Here is a 25,469-nt window from a genome sequence, read left to right as displayed (position 1 = left end):
CAAGTGGCATTTTTATCTTAGATTCTAGATTCTTGGGAAAGGGGGCATAAAAACATACATCATCTCTTTTTTTTAACTCCGATTTTCCTAAGAAAAGGCTTCAAGCCATGAAGGAATAATCAAGCTTTCTATTCAATCAAACACTAGGATTTGTCCTTATGAATCTAACATTAGGAAAAAGGTCTTAAACTTCAAAAACATACCTTGCAGGAAAAATACTGAATGTTGGAGCGCCATGAGCGCCACTTAGTGACGAATATGAGCGATTTTCACAAAGTCACTATTGTTTTTATTGGTATTACTGTTATTTTTAATACTATTAGGCATGATGGAAACCATAGTGTTGGTTCATGGAGAGGTCAGTTCATTCAAATCGTCAAGTTTCAAAAAAGGTTTTACTTCACATGAAAAATTACAAAGCACGAAAACATTTAGAACTTGAGTTCTCGAAATCAAGCATCTGAAAGCACACAACTTTGACAAGGTTGTTTTTTTTTCTTTCATTATTGTCTCGCAACTTCGGCGACCGATTGATCTCAAATTTTCACAGGTTTGTTATTTTATGCATGTGTTGAGATATACCAAGTGAGAAGGCTGGTCTTTGACAATTACCAAATGTTTCCGGTGTCTTTAATATTAGTTACTGAATCATATTGGTTTGTGTATCGCTCACAAGGTACGTGTACAAGGTGATGTCTTTCTTGAGACAAGCTAACCGCTGATTTCACAAAGACTAGAATAAATAATAGTTAGTGAATCAGATTGATTTGTGTAACGATCTCATAACAATTAACATTTGCCTACTAAATGGCACCCTTGGGTGTTTCATGAAGACCTCCAATTCTCCATCTTGCGTCTTCAGCGTTCTATGATCTTTGCTTTATTAAAGGCAATGGACACCGTTGGTAATTGTCATAGACCAGTATCCTACCTTGCATAAAATAACAACTCTGTTAAATTTTGACTCATTTTGTCATCAAAGTTTGCACACACAAAAAAAACGAAAGAAAAAAACACCCTTGTTGCACAAATTTGCGTGCTTTCAGATACCTGATAACAGGCTTCAGGCCTATCAGCCTGGGGACGATTTCACAACGACAAATTGTCAGTATTACCATAGTGATTCCTATTGTGACTTCACACTTTACTTAGCAACTACGATTGATTTGCAGTTAAGATCAATCTTTTACCTCTTTGTGAAATTGGCCCCTGAAGTCTCTCAATATCTGAGTGAGAAATTACCTCTAGCTCAAAAACTATGATACTTCAGAGGGAGCCGTTTCTCACAATGTTTTACACTATCAACAGTTCTACATTGCTCAAAGGTTTGTATGCTAACCAGTATTTTGAGTAATTACCAATAAGTGTCCAGTGCCTTTAAAATTTCTTTAAAGACACTGGACACTATTGGTAATTGTCAAAGACAAGTCTTCTCACTTCGTGTATCTCAACATAAGCATAAAATAACAAACCTGTGAAAACTTGAGCTCAATTTGGTCGTTGAAATTGCGAGATAACTATGAAAGAAAAAAACACCCTTGTCACACAAAGTTGTGTGCTTTAAGATGCTTGATTCAAGACCTCAACATCTAATTCCGAGGTCGCGAAATCAAATTTGTGGAAAATTACTTATTGATCTTGAAAACTACTTCACTTCAGAGGGAGCCGTTTCTCACAATGTTTTATACTATCAAACTCTCCCCATTGCTCGTTACCCAGTAAGGTTTTATGCTAATAATTATACTGAGTAATTACCAACAGTGTCCACTGTCTTTAAACCAGTCTATTTGTTCTTACCTGTGAGGAATGGTTAAATGGTAGGACAGTCGGCTTGGGTTGAATAAGAGATGTCAACTTGTAATAGTCCATGAACGTCTTAGCAAGGTTGCGCCCAAGCCTCATGTCTGTTTAGCATGACTTGAGTTAAGACAAACTTATTTAGCATTGATTTGGGTTTTGTGTTACAGTAATTCACTTTGTAATAATAATAATAAAGAATATTTATAGGGCGCCAAAATCCACCAAAATGAGGTGCTCAAGGCGCACAGGAGGGGGAACCACACACAGCAAGGAAAATAAGACAAATAGACCAATTACATATAGGCGAGATTAAACAAAGTGGTTTTCAACTTAACCTTGAAAGTATTGATGTTAGAAATATTGCGGATTTGTAGAGGCAAGTCATTCCAGAGTGTGGGTCCAGCATGGGAAAAAGACCTATCGCCCCATGACTTGCTACTCTTAGTAACCTGTAGCATGCATGTATTGGAAGATCGGAGAGATCGCACAGGAGTAAAGTTGTGTAGTTTTACTTATTAGTTTACTATTATATAACTGGAGTTGTTTGGGTACTATTTGTCCGACACAAAACCAATGTCCATCAATTTTCATTCAACTTAAGTGGATTAAAGATAATGTTGATAGAAAGCTTCCCTTAAAATATTACTTGCTGATATGGTGTAGATTTTTTGAGTTATTAGTAAAGCAATGTCACAAAAATAACAATGTCACAAAAACATTGCTCTGTACTTTTTCATTTTTTTCTTTCTCATAAACTTAACTAGTGAAGCTGAAGCTGCTACAGGTTAATTGAATTACATAAATCTTAATTCACGGTGAGTAAGGATTCATGTCATGGTAAAAAATTTGATCTACAAAGGGTATCAAAACCCTTCAAGACAAACTTATTTTGCATTGATTTAGGCTTTGTGTTACAGTAATTACTTTGTGTAATTTACTATAAATTGTATAATGGGTTGATTAGTGTCACAATCTCCATAAGAGGTCATTCACTTGGTGTGCTGTTAATTTGTTATGTCTTTCATCTTCTAAAAGTCAGTATTTGAATGCTGAATTAACCAACGGCACCCACAGCATTGCCTTGGTGCCCTGTGCTTCTGCTGTGGTGCCCTTTGCAAAGTTCTAACACAGCTTCCTTTAAAAATGTCCTTATAGGAGTGCCCCTTGCCGATGGAAACTTCCTGTGCCTCTTCAAGAGTGAAGTTCAAGGCCTGCTGAATGCACCACCTAAACCCTTCTAAGGTGCTACATAAATGGGTCTGCTGCAAAGTCAAAACATAGCTTTGCTTATCCTGTTGAAAACCAAATGAGCACTAAATACGCCTAGGGCTAGGGGTGTGATAAAGCACTAAGAATTGTTGTAATTCAGCCTTTGTGCTGCGAGGACAGTCTTTTAATAAACCATTTTATCTATCTGGCTGGCTTTTATTCTGTCTGGCTTTTATGAGCAAACAAAGTGAACTTGAATATCAACACCTGAAACAGGCATGATATTTGTTTCTTGGTTCACGGGCTAACCTACATGTACACATGGTGTAGGTTTTAATAGACTTTTCAGACTTTATTAATCACAGTTTTTCAGTTTTGTTAAAAGCCAACAAATCGAAGTATAAGAAGAAACTATAAATAAATAGTAAACTTGCGGGTAAATCCATGTGTAAATCTCTTAGGGTGAGTGTTGGCTCTGAAAAGAGCCATTTGGGTCACGATGTTTCTAACAGTTTACTCTACTCATCTTCACGGTTGTACCAGCAAGTTTACTTACATTTCCACACCATGCAAAGCTTCAAACCATACTTAAATCGAAGTATCATGATTGCTATTAATACTTTCACCAATTATTACTGTCAATTTTTTATGAGTAAATAAAGTGAACACGAATTTCACAGTTCCAAGAGTTATTGTAAAAGAAAAGGATACATCCCTCCTCATCATATGGTACTAGTGTACTACCTCCAGTCATTGTATAACAGAAGAATGAAACCTCTAGCGTATAACACAATGAGTTCTCATCTAGAATCCCACCCAGGAAACGACGACCAGTTCCAGCTTTTACAGCGTCACGGTTGAAGGACGTGTTCATCTGTTGGTCCAAAACAGAAACATAAATATTTACGTACCATTTCAATTGTATAGCAGAGCAAAATGTCAAAAATAAGCATTCAGTGTGCAAACAAAGTTCAGTAAAAATTTGTGAAATTGCTGGACGAAATATTTCCCTAAATATGATTGAAAAATTGTAGTTTTATGATTGAGCAAGGCCAGAGTAGGAGCTTATCGGGAAAAACCATGACACTGATCGTTGGTATTATGGGCCTAATTCGTGCAAGAACTATTGTTGACTTTCGACTAAGTTAGCCCCAACTCTGTCTAGTCGACGATAGATGAAATACGCTAGTGGATTATTTTGAACAAATAGGAGACAGCCAACATAGAGGCTAGATAGCTCAGTTGCTAGGTTCAAGACTCTAGTAATTTTATCTTTATTCAACCAAAGATGATTTATGCACTCAGCAAATAAGTTCACTCAACTAGGCAACTCTATGTGAATTTTAGCAATGTCGAATGTTCCCTTGGTTAAAAAACACGGCTTGAAATTAAAAGGATCAAATGTGACTGCTGGACTTGGGGGTTGAATCAAGAAGGAGTTAAAAATAAAAGGGTCGTGCTTTTGACTTTACCTGAATTGACTCGGTTACAACTCTGTAAGGGAGTTTGTTTCAAAGCGAGTCTGTAATTTATCTTCAATTACTGCCAAGGTGAATGAACCAGGATAGTAAAAAAAAAATGTTAGTTGCCATAGGAACATGACAACTTAAAAGGGAGTGCTTTGGGGCATCTTGAGCCGGTTTACTGAGAAATCCACAAACGCAAAATCTTTAGGAGCGAGTTGCCTTTGTGGACACTCCTCATCAGAATAAGGCAGAAACCTGGATGCTGATTAAGGGATTCATTTTGACATAACAGGCTTAAGTACAGTAATATACAGAGCTTTTAGGTCTAATTGGTTAATGCATCCCATCACATGACTGTATTGAATTTCCTGTGGGGTAAAAAAAAAAATATTGAGATTCCCCTTTATGCTGTACTACTCTCATATCAGAAAAAATACATAATAAGAAAAATTGCATTATTGAAATATTATTTCCAAGTTCTTGAAAAGATTTATTTTTGTTAGAACTTCTTTCGACAACTGCAGTTAAACCTCACTTAAACCTAAAGATGCCCACACACAAGGGATGGTACTAACTCGACAGGGCAGTCAGGTTGGTGTAGTGGTGTCTTGCCTTGCCTTCCACCTCTGGGACTTCGGTTCGAATCCCACCAGGGGCACTATGTGGATTGGGTTTTCAGTCTCTACTTGACCGTGTGGGTTTTTCCCTGGAATAATTCTCTGGGGTTTTCCTCCTACATCTAAAACTGTAATTTCTTCATTGTCTTCTCTTCTTGTTCAGCTCTAATTAGAGCGTTTAGAATATTTATCCAGATCCAGATCCAGACAAATATAATCTTTGGCACTGAGTGTATAGTGATTAGAAACATTCAATAATAATAACCCTGGATAAGAACCTTTTTTTTTTTCAGTGTACTGTAAAACTGATCTGGCGCCCTCACTGTTCTGTAAAAAATTCTGTATTGTGCACAGCCAGGAGAAACATAACCGACCATACAAACTTGCAGGAAACTATAAATGCTATGGGGGCAGGTATATCTCCATGCCCATTTGCGTCCACTACCATTGGATAAAACCCTTTCATGCACCATTTATTTTAGTGATAAATTGATGGTAAGGACACACTAATTTTTTTTAATTTTATTTTTTACTTTACTAATGGCAACCTCCAAAACATCATCTTCAGGATTCCTCTTTCCTTTTCTTAAAACTTTGTGGCCTTTTTCGTTTTCACAACTATTTTAATGAAGGAGTTAGAAGCAATGAAACATCTTCCCAATTTTCCTAGAAATGTTTTTAGATTATTACTCCTGGCGACACACACACACAGCAACCTAGTTCAAAAATTATCTCCATAAAGGCAAAGCATCAAACTTCTTAGCAAAAATGAAAACAATATATTTGGTTTGCGGTCACATCATGAGTGTATCTACTTGCCAGGTAGAGTTTGTTCTTAGAGAACTGTCTTGCTTTATTCTACTACCACGGAGTAGATGGGGTTCGGAAGACTTCTCAGTTCTGAAAAGAACTGTCCTGCTTTTTAACTACTACCTGGGCGGATGGTATAGAAAATAGGCTGGGACTACTACTTTACTTACAGGATCGTGATTAACTGTACTACCGCGGAGTCAGTTCTTTTAAAAATTGGTCTCAACGTTTCGACTAGCTTGCTCTCATCGTCAGGAAAATAAGAAAATTAACAACCCTATAAGTACAGACTATATGACAGTTTGAAGACATGCCTTTGAAAAAGAAGGAACAAAAACTAAGCAATCAATGAAATTCAGTAATTGGCTCACTAAATGTAACAGATGTAGTTCAACTTGTAACACAATGATCCGTAAAATAAATTACACCAAATAGCAAAACCAGAATGAATCTCTTAAAAGTAAAATAACAAGAAAATAATTCCACGTTTAATACTCAAAAAACATTTATGTATTTATTAAATTTTATAGCTCTGATTGCGAAGCAAAGGATTCTCAGAAAAAGCAAATTTAACCACTATATTAGCCTATGGGGAGAAGACTATGAAGGAAGTTTTAGTTTTAGACATGGGAGGAAAAACCCTGTAAGCTATTTTAGGGGAAACCCAAGCAGTTAGGCAGGGACTGAAAACACAATTCACACAGTGCCCCCGGCGGGGGATTCGAACCACGGTCCAAGAGGTGGAAGGCAAGGAAAGAAGACACTTTTTCCAACCCGACCGCATAACAACCATTGTCAGGAAATTCCAGCAAACTCTTTTAATTTATGTAATTATGGGTAACATTGTTCAGCAAGTTATCTGATCGATTAAACTTGTAGTCTCCGCAAGCTAAAAGTGGCAATTACGCACCCCGCTCTCTTATTTAGAGACCGTGACTCACAAACAAAAGTTTAGACCACTTAGGACTTTGCCCAACTTGAGAGTGGATGACGCAACATTGACTCAACAGGTGAAAGTCTGTAGCTTTAGGGACTAGGTATGAATCACATCTGATATGTCCCTCGTTTGTTTATCGTTAAACTCTTACTCTTTACATTTCATGTACAGTCATCGTATCTATGTGTATATATGACCTCACTGTGTGGGACGGAACTATATTTCTATACGCAGTCAGGTTTCCGTAATCTACATGAGTGTATCAAATCCGTTACTCCTGTCTTTATCTTCCGTTGCATGTTATGAGAGCTGTTTGAGAACGGGATGGGGGGGGGGGGGCCTCAAGCATTCACTGGGTATCGGAATTTTTTACTCCATCCTCCTCTGACTCATCCGTTAATTCACGCTCAAAAACAGTGCATCCATCATCGTCAAGGTTACGGCGTGTTCGTGGGGGGGGGGATTTGGCGGCAAAAACATCTCTGAACGGACTGGAAATGGGAACCAACCTTCTGACTAATTCTTGATGAATTTCACACCTGACGTGGCCAGTTTCTTACCTTATAAACTGTGCAAAGCAGAAAATATTTGTTGATTTTTATCACCGCTTTTTTTTTTCTTCTTCTTCTTTCTTTTAAGCGTCTACATTCCGTCATGTGTTATGAGTCACTGAATGCTTAATTTCGCTTGCATTGACGTAGGATTTAATCAAAAGGATTTAAGTGTAAAAGCGGAACTTTATAAACTTTTATAATCCAAAAATCTTACAGTAAAAGTAAAAGTAAGACTGGCTAACGGCCTCGCGTTTTCAACCTAGAAGAGTCTTTCTCAAAGGCTTCATAGGCTGCTGTTCTTTTTTTAAACCTTTGAGAACCAAGGTCATAGATGTACAATGTATTTTAGGTAATCTGAAAGTGCCATTGTCATACATGTTGTGCAATTTCTTTTGCGTACTCAAACAGTTTCATCAATAGTACGACCCATAATATCCTTCTTCGTTCGTCATGTGTTATGAGTCACTAAATGTTTAATTTCGCTTGTATTGATGTAGGATTTAATCAGCAAAAAGGAACTTTGTAAACTTTCATAATCCTTTCCAGTATATCTGACAAAAAGTCAAAAAATGGCTAACGGCCTCGCATTTTCAAACTAGAAGAGTCTTTCTCAAAGGCTTCACAGGCTGCTGTTCTTTTTGAACTCACTGAATACCAAGGTTATAGATGTACATTGATTTTATGTATTCTGAAGGTGCCATTATCGTACATGTACAATATTTTGTGCGTATTTAAAAGGTGTCATCAACAGTTCGACCCATAATATACGCCTCTAATATACATTGTAAACTTTCATAATCCTCTTCAAAAAATCTTACAATAAAAGTAAAAATGTCTGAGTCTTTCTCAGAGGCTACTAGGCTGTTGTTCTTATAAAACTCTTTCAGTGCCAAGGTCATAGATGTACAATATGTCTTTTATGTACTATGAAAGCACCATTATCGTACATGTACAATAGAGAATGACTTGGTTATGCAACATCCGGATTAACGGACCACCCCTCTACCAACTGCAAAACCTGCACCCTAGTTTTGTTCGATTTTGTCAACTTCTTGTGCTTTTTATTCCCATTGGTATTTTTTCTTTCTTAACTTGCACATTACAACGCCAGGCTGCACCATCCACATTTGTGCTGCAACGGGATCACCTTACTCAAGACTTGAGCTTTCTAGCCCTATGTTGGCAGTCTCACTATCGTGTCGATATATTTGTTCTCGAGTGCCAGTTAGAAGCCACAAAGATTTTGTAGATAGTCACAAAATGGAGAGATCACAATAGGCCTATTATAAGCTCAGATGTTAGAGCACCAGCACGTTAATTTGCCAGGAGTTGAAGGCTCGCTCTAGTAAAATACCCAAAATTATAAAACATTTACCCGAAACGTTTACTTTGTGTCTTAATACTTGATTAACAAAAACAGTTGACGATATGTGTTTGAAATGCCAAAACATCTCATTTAACAAAAATTATAGTTATTCTTTATGAACAAAAAATGCCAGCCAATCAAAACCATTCAAATGGTATTTTAGCCAATGAAACACATTCAATTACTATTCATGCCCAGTTTAAACCGTGTTGTGATCCATTTGAAAAGCTTTTTAGAAAACTTGGTAAAACCACTAACAACTAAGCCACCCGATATAACTGGTTTGCAGGGTTTTTATTCATATTTTGAAAGTAGCTGTTGCGTGGAACCCTCAAATCTTCACTCTGAATTGGCTTACATTTCACTTAAAAAAATTAAAAAGAGAAAATCTCAGATGATACAGCCACGAAGAAGCACTTTTGAGTGAACCTAAAAATCATTTATTGAAATTCAATTTCATCTGTAAATCATTTTTAACAACTCCCGTAATAAAAAGTAAACTCTCACTCCGGGGATCAACAGAGCTTTGAGTGAATAAAACACGATTGACGTAGATTTTTAATAAATATATTTTGTTTGTCAGTTTCTGTTTTGAGAATGGTGACGATGTGTTACGTTCATAATCTGCAAGTATGATCCTTGATACATACTTCCCAGTGGGCACTATAAAGAAAGTGACGAGCTTCGCTTGTGAGTCAGAATGAATAATCACAAATGAAAGTTACAAACGGAGAACAATTCATCGACTCTGGAGATCGGAAACACAAACTGCAAAGGAGGATAACATGTGACTCTAGAGACTACAACTTAAAACTGATATAATAATAATAATCATAATAACAATAGCATGCAGTTATTATATTATAGCACTTTTACTACCCAGAGTGCATCTCCAAAGCGCTCATATGTAATTGTAGAATCCAACAAGTGTTTTCTTCATTACATGAAATATCATAATCTGGTTATACTGATTTTGTTTTCTAGATATAAAGTTTTGTAAAATTGCAGTAGTGTATTTTATGTTTTTAGTTGACCACTATATATCTGGATTGAACTTTGAAAGTTTGCTAACTGGGTGTTGGTTAAAGAGATCGGAAAAACTGATGATGCTACCTATATCTATTGTTGGGGGTGAAGTAATCGTGCAAGGTTCGAGGGCTCGAATTTGACATTGGACCTCGGGTCCCTGGCCAGTGGTTTTTAGTGCCGGGCCAGTGAACTTATGACTGGATAAGTCTGGTTATTTTATGTTTTTCAATTTAACAACAATACATGTACCTCACTGTGTAGTATCTTGAACAGAAACAAAAACATTTCAAATGTTGACTTTTGCGTCTGATAAATAGGCTACCTTTTTTAGTCTATGAGTAATGAAGTATCTTATTAACCCCAAAAAGACGGATGAGATTAGTCTCATCTCAAGTGTCTTAGTGCTTACATGTAACTGTTAAAAAATATAAACAGTACAATGCTTTCTGTCAGGGCTCGATCATTTTTTTTTCTCGATTTGGTTCTGGTCTAGCACAAGTATTTTAAACAAACGAAGTCAAATAACTTTTGATAGAAATTATGGATAATGTTAGAAAGAGAGAGAGAGATGTATTTTTTACCATTGAGAAGTCCTCGGCGTTTGCGCACATTAATCTCGGGAAGACAGCTTGTTTCTCGTACCTGACTGGATCATCGTAAACATTGCCGTACATAAAGCCGTTCATAAGTGTAGAATGGGCGTGAATATCGACGTAGAAATCTACATCCATTTTCTGTGTTAAAGATCAGAGAGATTGAAACCATGGTTTAGTCCGTTTGCATTTGACAGAACTGCTAATATTTACACCGGGTAGATTTTTTCCAGCAAGCAGGGAGATACTTAGAATAACAATAAACATGGTAGGGGAAATAGTTTCCATAATCCAGGAGATTTTCAGATTTGTTCATCAGAACATCCATGGAAAGATTGGTTTGTTTTAGGGGAACATTCGCCGAATCAGCTTGAGAGTTAACAACTCTGCAATGTTTTCCTTTGTTTCAATAGTAGTGGTGTAATTGTTTTTTGGTGTAATTATAAGTGAAGATGGTAAGATGTGATACAATGTCTTAAAAGACATTGCAGCCGATTTCAAGAAACGCTAGGATTAATCCTAACTCAAGTTCAATGCTTTCTACGTATTTGGATACAGAACTAAACTCCTCCTAAGTCCTAAGATTTATCCTAAGTTATAAAGAGTTTGGTGAAATCGGCGACAGGACACCTTTGGTAGTTGTCAAAGACCAGTATCCGCACTTGGTGTATCCCAGCATGCATAAAATAACAAACCTGTGAAAATCTGGGCTTAATTGGTCTTCGAAGTTGTAAGAAAATTATGAAAGAAAGAAAAACACCCTTGTTGCATAGAACTGTGTGTTTTCAGATGCCTGAGATAGGCTTCATGCTTGAAGCTTTTTTCAGCTTAAGGTTGTATGGCTTCTGTCTGGCACACTCAAACAAAGATATTTACAAAATAGGGAGACCACCATCATAGGGCTAGTTAGCTCAGTTGGTACAGCGTGGAGGTCGTTGATTCAAATCCAGCACTTGTAAATATTTCTTTGTCCTTTGAGGAAAATGTAAATTTGTACTGGAACTTTGCAAATGGCACCACAGCAAATGCACACGGCCCAAATTCATAAAGCCGTTAAGCAGCAAAATTCTACTTGACCAATTTTGTTTGCTAAGAAAAATTGAGTTGGGCACCAGTTGCAGCAATGTAAACTTATATTTTTGCAAATCAATGATTTTCCGTGCTGAACACATTTTTGTGCTTACATCAATTGCTGTGGGTGCCATGTGTTAATTTGAGGCCAGGGCCCAATTTCATAGAGCTGCTAAGCACACAAATTTGCTTAGCATGAAATGTTTTCCTTGATACAAAATGTTCAAGTGTTTTTAAGCATTTACAAACAACAGCTGATTGCCAGTATTACACTAGCAATATACAACAATTAGAAATTTGGTTGGTAATCCTGTTTTAATCAAGGAAGAAATTCCATGCTAAGCATTTTTTTTTTGTGCTTAGCAGCTCTAGGAAATTAGCCCCTGGAAAGCCACCACAAATGTCCGTTGGAAGCCATTGGAATGAAGTATAGATTAAGACAATGGCCTTACATTGCTATCATTCATGTCCATAAGGAGATGCTTATTGGCATGTAGGGTAGGGTGAGCCCAAGGGGATGGTTCGTGCCAGTGTCGATTCAAATCAAATCCCATTAGAGAACATCTGAAGATGAAATCATAAATAAATTTGAGTACATGATCAATACGCGCATGATGACAACATCAAACGCTGACTAGGTAGTTTAGTAGCTCACATGATAAAAACAACATCAACTTTCTCTCTTGTTCATTCTTGGTGTTTTTTAAAGGCAGTGGACACTATTGGTAATTACTCAAAATAATTTTTGGCATAAAACCTTACTTGGTAACGAGTAATGGGGAGAGGTTGATAGTATAAAACATTTTGAGAAACGGCTCCCTCTGAAGTGGCGTAGTTTTCGAGAAAGAAGTAATTTTCAACGAATTTGATTTTGAGACCTCAGATTTAGAACTTGAGGTCTCGAATAAACACACACAACTTCGAGTGACAAGGGTTAGTTTTCTTTCATTATTATCTCGCAACTTCGATGACCGATTGAGCTCAAATTTTCACAGGTTTGTTATTTTATGCATATGTTGAGATACACCAACTGTGAAGGCTAGTCTTTGACAATTACCAATAGTGTCCACTGCCTTTAAGGAAGTAATTTTTTTTATATGCCCTTGTGTGAATACAGTTTAAAAGGATTTGGGTACTTTTTCAAAATATCCATAGATTTACATTAAACTTACAGGGTTTGAAGATAATGATAGTGGAAAGCTTCCCCTCAAATATTACTTACTGAGGTGCTGTTGTATTTTTTGAGAAATGAGTAAAACAATGTCATGAAAATACGTTTGTAAATGCTTAAAATAGTTTTCGTCTCACGAGACGAAAATTATTTTCATGACGATGTTTTACTCATCATTTCCAAAAAACTACAGCACCTCAGCTTATTATATTTACAGGGAAGCTTTCTACTATCATTATCTTCAAACTGTGCAAGTTTAGTGTAAGTCTGTGGACATTGTGTTTTTTGTCCTACAAAAAGTACATACACCCTTTAAGTTTCGATGGGTAAATATTGTTTACTTTAGCATAATTAGTTATTCAGTAATTTTGATAGGTATTTTTGTTTCTGATATGAGCATTTTCAACAAAGCAAATTTTCTTTTTATAGGCAATAAATATTGAATTGAATTGAAGTCAAAACGATATCTTCTTCAAATGAAGCAGCCACAATGGGTACACTTTTTGTTATACAAATTAATTAATCAACTTTAAAGATACTATGGTAATTGTCAAATACCAGTATCCTCAATTACTTTATCCCAACATATGTATTCAAGAAAAAGCATGTGAAAAGTTGGGCTCAAACAGTCATCAAAAGTTGGAAGAAAATAATGACAGAAAACCACCCTTAATTGTTGCATAGAATTGTGAACTTTCAGATGCCTGAGAAAAGCTACATGCCTGAAGTCTTTCTCAGATTCAAATTTTGGGGTGAAAATTTACCTCTTTCTCTAAAACAACATCTTTAATCGGGTCGTTTCTAACAATTTTATAATATCAACAGCTCTCTAGTGTTCTTTACCAAGTAGGTTTTTTGTGTTCATTGATTTGGAGGTTTATTAAGGAAACAACCTTTACACACATACTTGTACATGATGATTTTTGGTACAGCCTCACCTGTAATTGCCCAGGTATACCCCATCTGGGTTTAACATGGGTACAATCTTGAAGACAACATGGTCACGTAGCACTCTTGCTATGGGATGCTGACTCAGTAGAAAATCTATAAGCCCTGCATGTAATAAACGAAAAAAACAGTCTGTCCTTGCCCTTTGACGATGTGGGATTACAAGTGTCCTTAATAAGATGTTGTTAGGGTCATGTCTGAGGCTCAATAGACCGATCCAGTAGGCTCCGCCCGCGACGCACGTGTGAGCAAGAACACGTGGGGCTCTCCAATGCCTTTCTGCACAACTCTGCCACGCGCGCCAAGCATACGCGCACGCATGTCGGACCTTAGTGTCGGACCTTTGTTGCATTGTGATTGGTCAATATGCGATGGGGCGGAGCTAAATGGATCGGTCTATTAAGCTGACAGATACCATCTTGCAAGAAACAGTGAGTGAGGTAAAACAAGAATATCTGCAAGAAACAGTTTTAAAAAAAACCAAGAATATCTTGGGGGAAAAAATTCATTTAGAAAAGACAAGAATATCTTCCGAGAAACAGTGAGGAAAGACGGAAATATTTTACAAGAAACAGTGAGTGAGAAAAGAAGAACAGATTTTTGGGGTTGAGCAAAGAAATGACAAGAATGGGATTCGAACCAACGACCTCCGGATTAACGTGCCGCCGCTCTACCAACTGAGCTTTCTAGCCCTATGTTGGCGGCACGTTAATCCGGAGGTAGTTGGTTCAAATCCCACTCTATAGTCAATTCTTTGTTCAACCCCAAAAATCATTTCAAAATTTACCCAGTCAGTTTCCCTTGTGGTTTATATTGAAAGAAGAACGGACAGACAAAAAAGTTGTAATGAAAGCATCAAAGAGTGGCACCTCAAAATTTACAAACTCTTGACCTATACGGACAGAGATGTTCTGTTTGGAAAATAACAAAACAAAAAATTAGAAAATAAGACTAGAATGCAATCACTTTTATGTGGGCCTTAAACAAATTTCAACCAAACATCCTCTTTAGGAGGTAGGACCTGAAAACCCAATCCACATGATAGAAAGCCCCAGTCTGCGGTGGGATTCAAACCAGGGGTCCACAGAGGTGCAAGTAAGGGATAGAAACAACTGAGCCAACCTGGGCCCATCTTCATGGCGCTGCTTACAGTAAGCAAATAATCGGCGCCTACGGAAGCGGAGAATTCCGTGCTTTATGTCAAGTGTATTTCACAGGTAAGCATGTTTTGCCTGGCATGAGCGTACTCCACCTTTCTAGGCATTCTTAGTTTACACAGTTAGCGCAGAAATTTGGCGCTCGCACAGTAAGTAGAGGAATATGGGGGTAAGCAGAGCCATGAAATTGGGTTCCGATCCCCAAGCCAGTATTAACCCTCACAATACCTTGGCAGACATAAGAAGCGGGCGTTTCTCCAGGGTGTACTCGAGCCGTTACAAACACAACACGTTGTTTAACATCGGGCTCTAGGTTCTCTGCAAATTAAAGAAACAACAGCCAGGGCTAAATTTGTTAAAGGGTTTGGGTAATTTTTGTACGACACAAAACACAAACATCCACAGTTTACATTAAACTGACATGGTTTAAAGAGCTTTCCTTAAAGTATTACTTGCTGAGGCGCTGTAGTTTATTAGAAATGAGTAAAAAAAAAAAATCACAAAAAATATTTTTTGTCTCAGGGAGATGAAAACTATTTTAGCAAACACAACTGATTTTCGCAACTGTACTGAAAAAATTGCTCTACGATTTTTTTTTTTTTTTTCTTCTCAAAATGACTAATGAAGCTGAAACCTCTACAGGTAAACTATATTACACACATATATCTTCATTCACAGTGAGTAGGGATTCATGTAATGGCTGAAAAACTTGATCAACAAAAGGTATCAAAACCCTTTAACTGGATGAACATGTCCTTATGAATTCCATCTTTCTCGTTTTTCTCTTGAGACTCTAAACCAGAATCTAACTTAAATTTTCTCAAAGAGGGAACAGATGTCTCAGATCAATCAGTACTGGAAGCAACTTTGAGACAAATCAACAATTTCTTCTTTAGACAAGACAATATTTGCTTCTGATTTGGGGTTATCAATAATAAATAAAAGAAAAACTTTTAAATCAGAGGTTGAATGACCTACAGTCAAAGGGGGTTGGTGTGACTCCCCCCTTAGGTCATAAATATCCATAGTTTTGAAATTGACGAGGTGGGCAACGTTTCCTGGGGAAACGTTTTTTTTGACTCGCTCTGACGCTTTTTTAACTTGGCATCCCCTGAAGCCTTGAACAAACACTTGAAAGGAGCAATTTGGCAACCAAAAATGTACCCTCGACAGATGTTGATTCTATGTGTCATTCCAATACACACTCTTTAAGTGATCACTCTATGACAGTTTGCTTAGAATATTTATTTGTGAATGGAGACGAGGCAAAATATTCTCCAAAGTCATCGTTGAGGTGCTTGTGTACACAAATATCACTTATATTACTACGATAACTTGTCGAACGGTTGAGAGCTTTATAAATATGTTTTAATAGTTTCGTTTGGGTATTTTTTTTTTTTTTTTTTTCATTGGAGGTGTAGAAGGTCTACCAAGTTCATTACCCTGTACACATTTCCTTGACTTGTCTTCTGATTTTTGGGGGGAAATGCCTGTACGAAGCTCCCAGGCATCTGAGAGCACTTCAAGTAGTTGAATTGCAATGCATTTATCACGGTAAACATTATCTCAAGTAAAAGTCGAATACAGATATATCTATGTTTGTTCTGAAAAGTTTTTTACTCGAGTGCTTTTTAATAGCCGTCTTTCGATTCCATTAACAGGTGCAAATACATTATTTGTTTGACACTTTGGGAATTTGACACTTTCAATATACGATAGAGGCCTACTCTACAATGCATCAGGTTGTAAGGAAACAAATATTTTTAAGTGAACTTCAAAACTGTCCAGCTTTTAACACTAGAGACAAATTTGCTGCACATGTTCAAGATGTTTTTGCTGGTGAACTACCAACAGAGCTAATGTTCATACAGCTTCTCAGCAGAAAATGTTGCATACCAAATGTATATACTCTGCAGGGAACCAGTAAAAAGCTGCCAATACTTACTGAATGGTATTTTATCAAAATAATCCCCTTCTATTATATTAAACAATCAGGAATATCTTTGCTAAGTACCTTGTAAGACAAAAATGTTCCGGCCAATAGTTCCCAGTTGTTGGTTAATTAAATAACTACAATGTACAGGTTGTCTGCATTCCTTGGTACAGTTTGTTTTAAATGCAAGTTTGGGATAAAAATAAAACTTTTGCTCAATTTACGATTCCAATCAAATTTAAAAAACTCCTGTATTCTAAACAGATATAAACTGTAGTGTGTCATGGTCGAGTGGTTAAGAGCATCAAATTCAAGTTCTAGTGGTTAAGTCATCGACTGTGGGTTCGAATCCCGGTTGTGACACTTGTGTTCTTGAGCAAGATACTTTACTATAATTGCTTCTCTCTACCCAGGGGTATAAATGGGTACCTGCGAGGATATTGTGTATAAAAAGCATTTGGAGCACTACGGTTGCCCAGGTTAATACTCCCCAGGGAGCTGAGAAAGATTAAAGGAATGTTTTTGGCCCAATGACCAGGGTAATGTAAAGCGTATTGAGACGGTTATTGTGAAATGAGCGATATATGACCTAGTTATTATTAATATTATTATTATTATTATTATTAAACTGAATCTTCTCTACCCAAATACATGATCTTCGTTTTAGGTAAAGCAACAGACATATCATCTAGTCTGAACACGATCACAGCAGACTCTCTTTCTCAAACTTCAAGAAAACAAAAACAGCCTCTGGTTTTTGCGACACGCTTTGTACATGTTCTCAGCTGCGTTTCCTGTTTAACCCTCCAAAAAAATATGAACCTCGCGGTACAAACTTTGGGAGCCCGGGCAAAGCTGCTTCGATTCATGGCATGGATGAAAGTAAATGTCGCATAATGCTACGGGCAGTGACACCCAAACCTTAGACGGTACTTCACGTGCCTACATGAAAATTCATGGCAGTCTCTTCTACCAGTCCATAAAATTCAAATCATGCCTCTTGACTTCATAAACAAGTGGGGAGAAAAAACAGAGTGTGAGGGATTTTTTTCTTCTTTTTCGGATCAGGACGGCAGGGAAACTTCAAAATGTTGAAGTGAAGAAAACTATGCTGTTTTTTAACATATTTTTCGGTGAGGACCTTGGGGGAGAATTTATCAACCGTCAGACGGGGGTCATTCTGTCTGTGGTGAAAGAAAAACATTCAAAAATGTGGTGATTTTGTTGTTGTTGTTGTTGTTACAATAAAGCCAGGTTCTAACTTCCTGTGTATGCAAGACAAATTTTGTTGTCACAAGTTCGTAACAAATAATTCGCAACAGTTGAGCTGTGTTCAACTCCTGCGAAAACATTTTGGAGCGAAAAACAGCCAGGTGATGTCAAAATTAGCTTCAAGCCAAGTCGTAAATATTTAAAAGGATACTGTCACTTTTTCATCATCAAAACATTTGAAAGTTTAAGGACTACTTTTATCTATTAGGATTTTGAAAAAGTTAACCTACTTATTTCAAAATATTCATAAGTCATTTCAAATTAAAGATTTTTGGGGGGGATTTTTTTTCTTGAATATGTTGCAACTCAATGGGTGCATAAACACCTTGCTAACTAAGAATTAAGTAAGTTGAGTTAAAATTGAAAAACAAGATTAACCTTGTAAAAATATACACAATTTTGGAATGAACTCAATAAGAGTAAAAACAAATTTTTAAAACTCATCAAACTTGTTGTCTCCATTCTGTGTGAATATGAGCAAATTTATGGATACTTAATTGATAATTCTGAAACCATTAGGCTATACTAAAATATTCTTTGGAGTCGGAGAGTTGTCATTAATAGAAAGCAAATCACTTTGTTTGTTGGGAAGACCTTTTCCCTTATTGTTATGGTCATTATCATATCACACACTACCACAGTGCGGACTTTCCCTTGGAAGAAGCCATTTACGGACAAATTTCCCTCCGCTACCAGTTCTCCAAGGTTACCCACCGGTAATCACCGCTACACAAAAGGTTAATAGCATGTTAATGCACTAGCACCGGTACCCACCATGCATCAATAAAGCTGTAATCGGGCACTGCGGACCCTCCGAGTTTAATTAATACCGCAGTTTGGTTTGAAAGAAGAAGGGAGAGAAAATGTAAACCCCAAGGGTACACTCATCAGCTCCTGCTAAATTCCGATCATGCGGGATGCATACATCAAATCTTCAAGTATACGTTCAGAATCAAGAAACACATGTAATCGTGACATGATAATCGCTCTTAAAATGCTTACGGCAATTTTTGTTTTCCCTCGGAGGGGCCCCGCCTTCCTCAAACGCCGCTCATTTCCGACTTTGTAATTCTGAGTTCAGCTGCATTAATGTGCATACAGAGAAGATGTAAGCATTGAGACTATAGCATCAGGACAATTGTTAATAGCCGTTTTCGATTACATCAAGCATAAGTGAGTTTGGTTCAAACTTTTTAAAATGCTCAGCTTTAAAACTTTTGTTTCAAACTATATACAAATTGTAAAAAGGCAATGATGCTAGACATTGCTATAATAACAAAAAAGTTCAGAACCTTACAACTCGTTAGCTCGGTGCTCTAAGGCTGTAGTTGCAATTTTATATCCAAAATAATCAACATGTCATTAAAGGGACACGTTGCCTTGGATCGGGCAAGTTGGTCTATCAAAAGCGTTTGAAAACCATTTCTTATAAAATCCTTATGGTTGGAAAGATGTTATATGTCGTGAACCTATACTGCACGCCATTTTACAAAATGGCCAACCATGTCGTTTCACAAAATAAAAAGAAAACAAGGCAATTAAGAGGCATATTTGTGTGGATCATAATACTCTACTTTTAAAACATCTTTATAACCATATGCATTTCGTAACGAACGGTTTCAAACACTTTTAATAGACAAACTCGCCCGATCCAAGGCAACTTACTCTTTCAGTAAAAACCTTGCACAAGTTTGAACAAATAAATCAAAATCCACCAGAAAATTTTCGTTCTAAAAACTTCTTTTTTGGCAACTTGGTTCTTTGGAGACCACTCTTGATCGTAATACAGCTTATTTTTTCAGGAGCTCCAATAAATGCAAAACACATTTTATGAAATCCATACTTTAATAGAAAGACTATTATGTTTGCGATCAATTGATTGACTGTTTCATGATTGACTGCTAAATACATACACATAAAAACATTATTTCTTTATTACTTGTTATATAAAATAAATCATTAAATGTTGAACAATTTGAAACTTAAGTCTTCCACGCATAGCAATTTGAGCAGAACCTGAGTCAGCCGACATTTAAATCACACAGTGTCCCGAGATCGGGATAAGACCTCCCCTAACGGATACAGTGTAAAGTGCTATTCCCTGTAGCTTCGGTCTCGACACCTCCTTCTGTTCTAGAAACACTTACAAGGAACATTCCGATGACATCGTAAGGAATGTTCCGAGGGTGGCTTAAAAACGCATGTTGAGTCACTGAGACTGTGAGTCATTCTTTCAAGTTCTTTCATAAGAAACTCAAGTTTTGTGTCATAGCGGCAACTTTTTTAAAGGGAAGGTACACGTTTGGTAATTTCTCAAAACAAATATTAACTTAAAACCTGACTTGGTAACGAGCATTGGATTGGTAATAGTATAAAACATTGTGAGAAACGGCTCCCTCTGAAGAAACATAGATTTTGAGAAAGAGGTAATTTCTCACTTAAATGATAAAAGACTTCTTGCCAGAAGTCTTTTATTCCTTTCTAAAAGCACACAAATCCGTCGAACAAGGGTGTTTTTTTTCTTGCATCATTTTCACTTCGATGACCAATTAAGCTTAAATTTTCACAGGCTTGTTACTTTATGCTTTTGTTGGGATACACCAAGTGACAATACTGGTCTTTGACAATTACCAAAAGTGTACATGCCTTTAAAGGGAGGGTATACTTTTGGTAGTTATTCCAACCATTTATGTGAAAAGAAAAACAAGTAAAAAAAAAACACTGCAGCTGTTGATAATGTGTAACATTTTGTGAAACAATTCTCTTCAGAGGGATGTGGTTTTGGGGAAGGTTTCAACAACATTTCAATCTGAGAAATGCTTCAGCATGAAATTTTTTTTTTTTTTTTTCTTCAGATTTTGTTAATGTTTGTAATTATGGATTATATACCTATAATGTGGATATAATCGCTCCAGATTAAATTTTTGAATTTGTGTAGTTTTTTTTTAGTTTTTTTCGGAGTTGCCCAGCTTTGCCTGCTGGTGGGTAGTAAGGGGGTTTATTTGGTCTTTTATTATGGTTTTAAGAACCAAATAGCCAGCCACATTGAAAGTGATTTTCTGTCACTATTGGCTTTCCCTGCCAGTGTTACTGTTCATGTTTAACCACCCCCACTGGAGATTGTTTCCTACATGTATCCACTCCTCAGAAATTTGCTTAATACAATTTTACATTGTACTGTTTGTTCTTTTAGATCCTTTGATTATGCAATTGTTTTTGTGTTTTGCTGGCGTATAAAATTAAATTTTATGAAATAAATTATGAAGAAAATCATTAGGTTAAGATACAAATTCACCAGCCATTTAGTTTAGATTTGTTACCTAGATAGGGCTAGATGCCTCTGTAAAGATCAAAACATTACCGATGCCACAGCATGGTGAGGCAAGGGTGAGGCTAATATAATAAGTAAATATTTGTTCTCTGTTGGCGGGACAGACATATCCCCATAGTTTGGGCACTCTAGCCTAGTGACCAGTCTTGTGATCTCATCTTTTTAAAACGTGTTATGCACTTTTGATCATTTTATAACTCGCACTATAAATCTTAGTTGTTATTATTATTTATTAGCAATTTAATGTTTGAACAAAAACAGTAGTCCCATAAATCCATTGGAACAAGCACAGCTTTGAATGAAAGAAAGCTGTTGATAGTATAAAACATTGTGAGGAAAACGGCTCCCTCTGAAGTGACGTAGTTTTTCAGAGAGAGGTAACTTCTCACTCAAATATTAACAGACTTCAAGCCTGAAGCCTTTCTCAGGCATATTAAAGCAAACAAATTTGTGCAGAAAGTCTGTTTTTTCTGTCATTGTACTCTCGCAACTTCGATGAACAATTGAGTCCAAATTTTCACAGATTCGTTATTTCTGGATGAAAAGTGAAAAAATATCTCCATAAGATTTTAGAAGAAATATTGTTATATTCAGTAGCAGAGCTTTACATGTCATTCTGTAGTTTGAGATTTAGACAGACGGCGCCAGCGTTTGTTTTGATAACTTAAAAGGAATTTACACGTGTATCCTGGCTTGTCAAATGTTGTCACGTAATGTACTACCAGCCAATTACCTTGAGTTGGTCCAGTCTGTTCTTAGTGTGTTCGATCAGTTACATAAGACTTCTGTGGTTGACAGGTTCCGAGTATTCCCTCGGATCAAAGTTGATCCCAGAGAGTGTAGACACACCCCAGGAAGATGGACACAAAAAAGATGGATATATCTGATAATCTTCATGATTCATTTTGCTCAGCCAACGAGAAATGAAAAGAATACAATGGTATTGTGCAAGGCCGGCTTAGCACAATACAACGACGGGAGTACAAAAACACACCGGTGCACGCGATGTGCACCAGGGAGGCCGGCTGTAAAGTCAAGGTCACCCCGGCAGCTATAAAATGAATTAGACTGCCATGGCGAGTGGGCCTCAAATTTGATTTCAAGCGCTGCGGCAAATGAAAATGTGCGAAGCCCCGGAATCCAGCTACGTGCCGCGGCGCCGTGTCGGAGTGAGCAAGGGAAGATTTAAGCGGCTTATTACATGCTGCCCGCTTGTTTCGTTTGTTGTGTTTCCCCTTGTCGTCTTTTTTTTTTTTTTTTTTTTAACTCGCTTCCTTACCACCTTGTGCTAGGCCCGGGTGCTTCCCTGATTGATCTGATTTGTGTGGAAGAGACAGCCAAGCGTGAGCAACGAGTCGCTCTAATGTTCTCACCTCGCTGCTCACACTTGTAGCTGATGTAATCAGTGTCTGGCAGTACTACTCAACGGCCACGCAAACCCTGGCAACTCCCCATCTTGAACGAAGGTGGGGTGGGGGGGGGGTAGAAGGGGAGGTGTTGCATGGTAGTGTCTGCACTCACGCTCGGCCGGTTCACATACTGCCCTCAGCATGTTTAGCTCGCAGGAATTGATGTAATTCTGCCAGGGAATTACCATACGCTTGTAATCACGTTTGCATAAGTAGCTTTAAAAAAAAAAAAAAAAAGGAGGGGAGGGAGGTATAAACAAAAAAAGGTAGCGTTAATGGTCGTGGGGTACTCAGGGTTTTTACACACGTAGGCCGTACGCATCAAGATTACATGATTTCTGCGATTCGGTGAGGGATTCAAATCTATTTATGGATCGACGGCAGAAGACTCCCGGCGCCAGGGAAATTGGACAATACGCTTGGGTGATGGACAAAACTCAGGTATCCTCTCGCTAGGACGTTTATTGGGACTGTCAATTGCCTGATTCACAGCCAACGGAAGCCTTGACACTGAAAGCGCCCAGACTTTTTTTGTCAGACCTTCAAACTTCCAAGCATAAACAAAGCAAGTTTGATTGGAATTGGGCTTGTGTTTTTAAAGTGGTGAACGGGAATTTAATGGCTTTTTTGATGCACCGGCTACGGGGGAGTTTCCGTTTACTTTCTTATTGATCCCAGCTTTAGAAATTGTCATTACATTCGAAAGATTGTAGTAATGAAGTTATTATTTGACTACCTTCTAAGATTATGAAAGTTTTATAGATGATAAAAAAAGTATAGTACATTATTATTTTCAATTCTAGCTTAAAAATGTTTATCATTATCCCAGTGCCTTGAACACTTTATTGGTATAAGTATGTAAAAACTACCCCCTCCTATAAATACAGACTAAATTAAAAGGAAAAGACACTCACGATGAAAAAGTTACTCCCTTAGACCGTTTGTCTGAACACTGTCTCTGGTAGTCTTTATACAATCCATTGTAAGTCGGATTTGAAACTTTGCATGGTGGAAATCTATTGTAGTGATAACAATGCTGAAACCCCCCGCCCCCCCCCCCCCAAAAAAAAAAAAAAAAAAGTTGGTCGAGCACCGCCATATTAATCCAGAGGTAACAGGTTCAAATCCCTGATAAATTTGTTTTAATTTTTTTTTTTACCCCAAATGTTTAAAAAAAAACATCTTTGGATTCATACAAGTATTTTACCTGGGCCCAATTTCATTAAGCCTGTAAGCACAAAAACTTTGTAAGCACAAAAATAGTACTGCTTAGCAGAAACATGTTACCAACCCTAGTTACATTATGTTTGCATTTTAGTGGCTGGCGTCCGACTCGATTTTTGCTTAGCAAACAAAATTTGTCAAGCAGTTTTCTCTGCGTTACAGCTTTATGAAATTGGACCCTGATGTTAAAAGCTCCCCTTCAAGCTTTGTTACAATATTGACAGAAATATCATCTTGGAGACTGATTCACTTTTTACTGAAAAGAATAACCCCAATAAAAACACCTTACAATTTTCTTGGGGGGTCGAAATTCACGTGTATCTTTAAGCCTCGACGGAAGCAGACTTTCCAATCAACACGGTATTTGCACAAAGTGAATGAAGTGGGACTATATGATAAACAAAGACAAAGAAAAAGAAGACTGTCCCATAACAAACAAGGGAACATCTTCTGATTGGTCCAGCAGGTATTACTAATGTAACCCTCCTCCGTATGTGATTGGAGAGTTAATACATACAGACACCTTGACCTTCAAACAAATGAGACCGGTTCAAACCGGTTCAATCAGGCATGAACTGGCTGTCACAGGTGGTGGCTGGCTTGTTAGACATGCATGAGGCCTCACCCTAGCGCCACTATCCACGGTGGCAGAGCCGGTTTAATTCCGGTAAATTATGTGGGCTAGGCGGCGGGTCTCCTATCGATTTTAAGAGTAAGGGAAAATTTGTGAAATGTTTTGATTCGGGACAATCTGGATGTGGCACGTTATTAAATGATGGCTTTGTCGATAAAATTCACCGTGCTGACTGTCCCAAACAGAAACTTGGAGAAAACAAAAATGCATTTACTTGTCGTCTTCAATTGGAGGCGAGGTGCAGTCAAATGTTGTTCTGTGAAGAAATTTCCTTAAAAGCCCACTTTGGACAATAATGCTAGAGAGCATTTTAAACCAATGAAAACCCAAACAGTGGAAAACAAGTGACGATTTGATTAAACAATTCAGCATCAAATGCTGGAGTCAACTTGAATGATTATAAAACTAGTAGCAATTCCAACACAAGAGGGCAGCATTTATCCTTCCATGCATGTCAACTTACACACAAACTGTGTTTTAAAATGTGGTTTCTCCAAAGATCATCATACACAACATGTTCTTATCTTTGCTGCAAATTTGTATTTGACAGGCCTGGAATTTCATCTTTGAACATACTGAAATGCCAAGGCTATTTTCATTTTGGGAAAAGTCAATGGAAAACTTAAGATGGTTGCCAAGGCAAGAAGGCCATGGCAGTTTTTATCCCCCAAATTTGAATCTGAGAAGCATTTCTGTCAGTACATTTCTAGACTGTGTATTCCTACAGGGATTATTCTTCATGCGTAAATATATGCACTGCAAATTGTTGGCGTTATCTCAATATACAACCACCTTTTGAAAGCAAACAGCTTAGTTTTATTGTATACATCTACACTTATATAGGATAAGAACAACCAAACATTTCAAAAAATCAAAGGAACACTGTGCCTTAAAAGGGTCTATGTCCACAGAGTTACACTAAACTTACACAGTTTGAG

The 25,469-nt window shown here is 37.3% G+C and overlaps 1 protein-coding gene across 1 annotated transcript in view; it reads right to left on the bottom strand.

Annotated features, from left to right (window-relative positions):
• The window catches only part of LOC139945780 (cytosolic carboxypeptidase 6-like), an 87,804-nt gene that overhangs the window by 3,588 nt on the left and 58,747 nt on the right, over nucleotides 1–25,469 (bottom strand). Inside the window, exons 7-12 of the mRNA XM_071943198.1 lie at nucleotides 14,957–15,046; nucleotides 13,562–13,676; nucleotides 11,905–12,016; nucleotides 10,370–10,522; nucleotides 3,721–3,883; nucleotides 1,798–1,904 (exon numbers count right to left, since the gene is read on the bottom strand). Of these exons, the coding sequence (XP_071799299.1) occupies nucleotides 1,798–1,904; nucleotides 3,721–3,883; nucleotides 10,370–10,522; nucleotides 11,905–12,016; nucleotides 13,562–13,676; nucleotides 14,957–15,046 (740 nt within the window). The remainder of the gene's footprint in view (nucleotides 1–1,797; nucleotides 1,905–3,720; nucleotides 3,884–10,369; nucleotides 10,523–11,904; nucleotides 12,017–13,561; nucleotides 13,677–14,956; nucleotides 15,047–25,469) is intronic.

The sequence above is a fragment of the Asterias amurensis genome, chromosome 13, assembly GCF_032118995.1.
Source record: "Asterias amurensis chromosome 13, ASM3211899v1".
NCBI classification, from domain to species: domain Eukaryota; kingdom Metazoa; phylum Echinodermata; class Asteroidea; order Forcipulatida; family Asteriidae; genus Asterias; species Asterias amurensis.
This window is presented reverse-complemented; position numbering and strand designations above follow the sequence as displayed.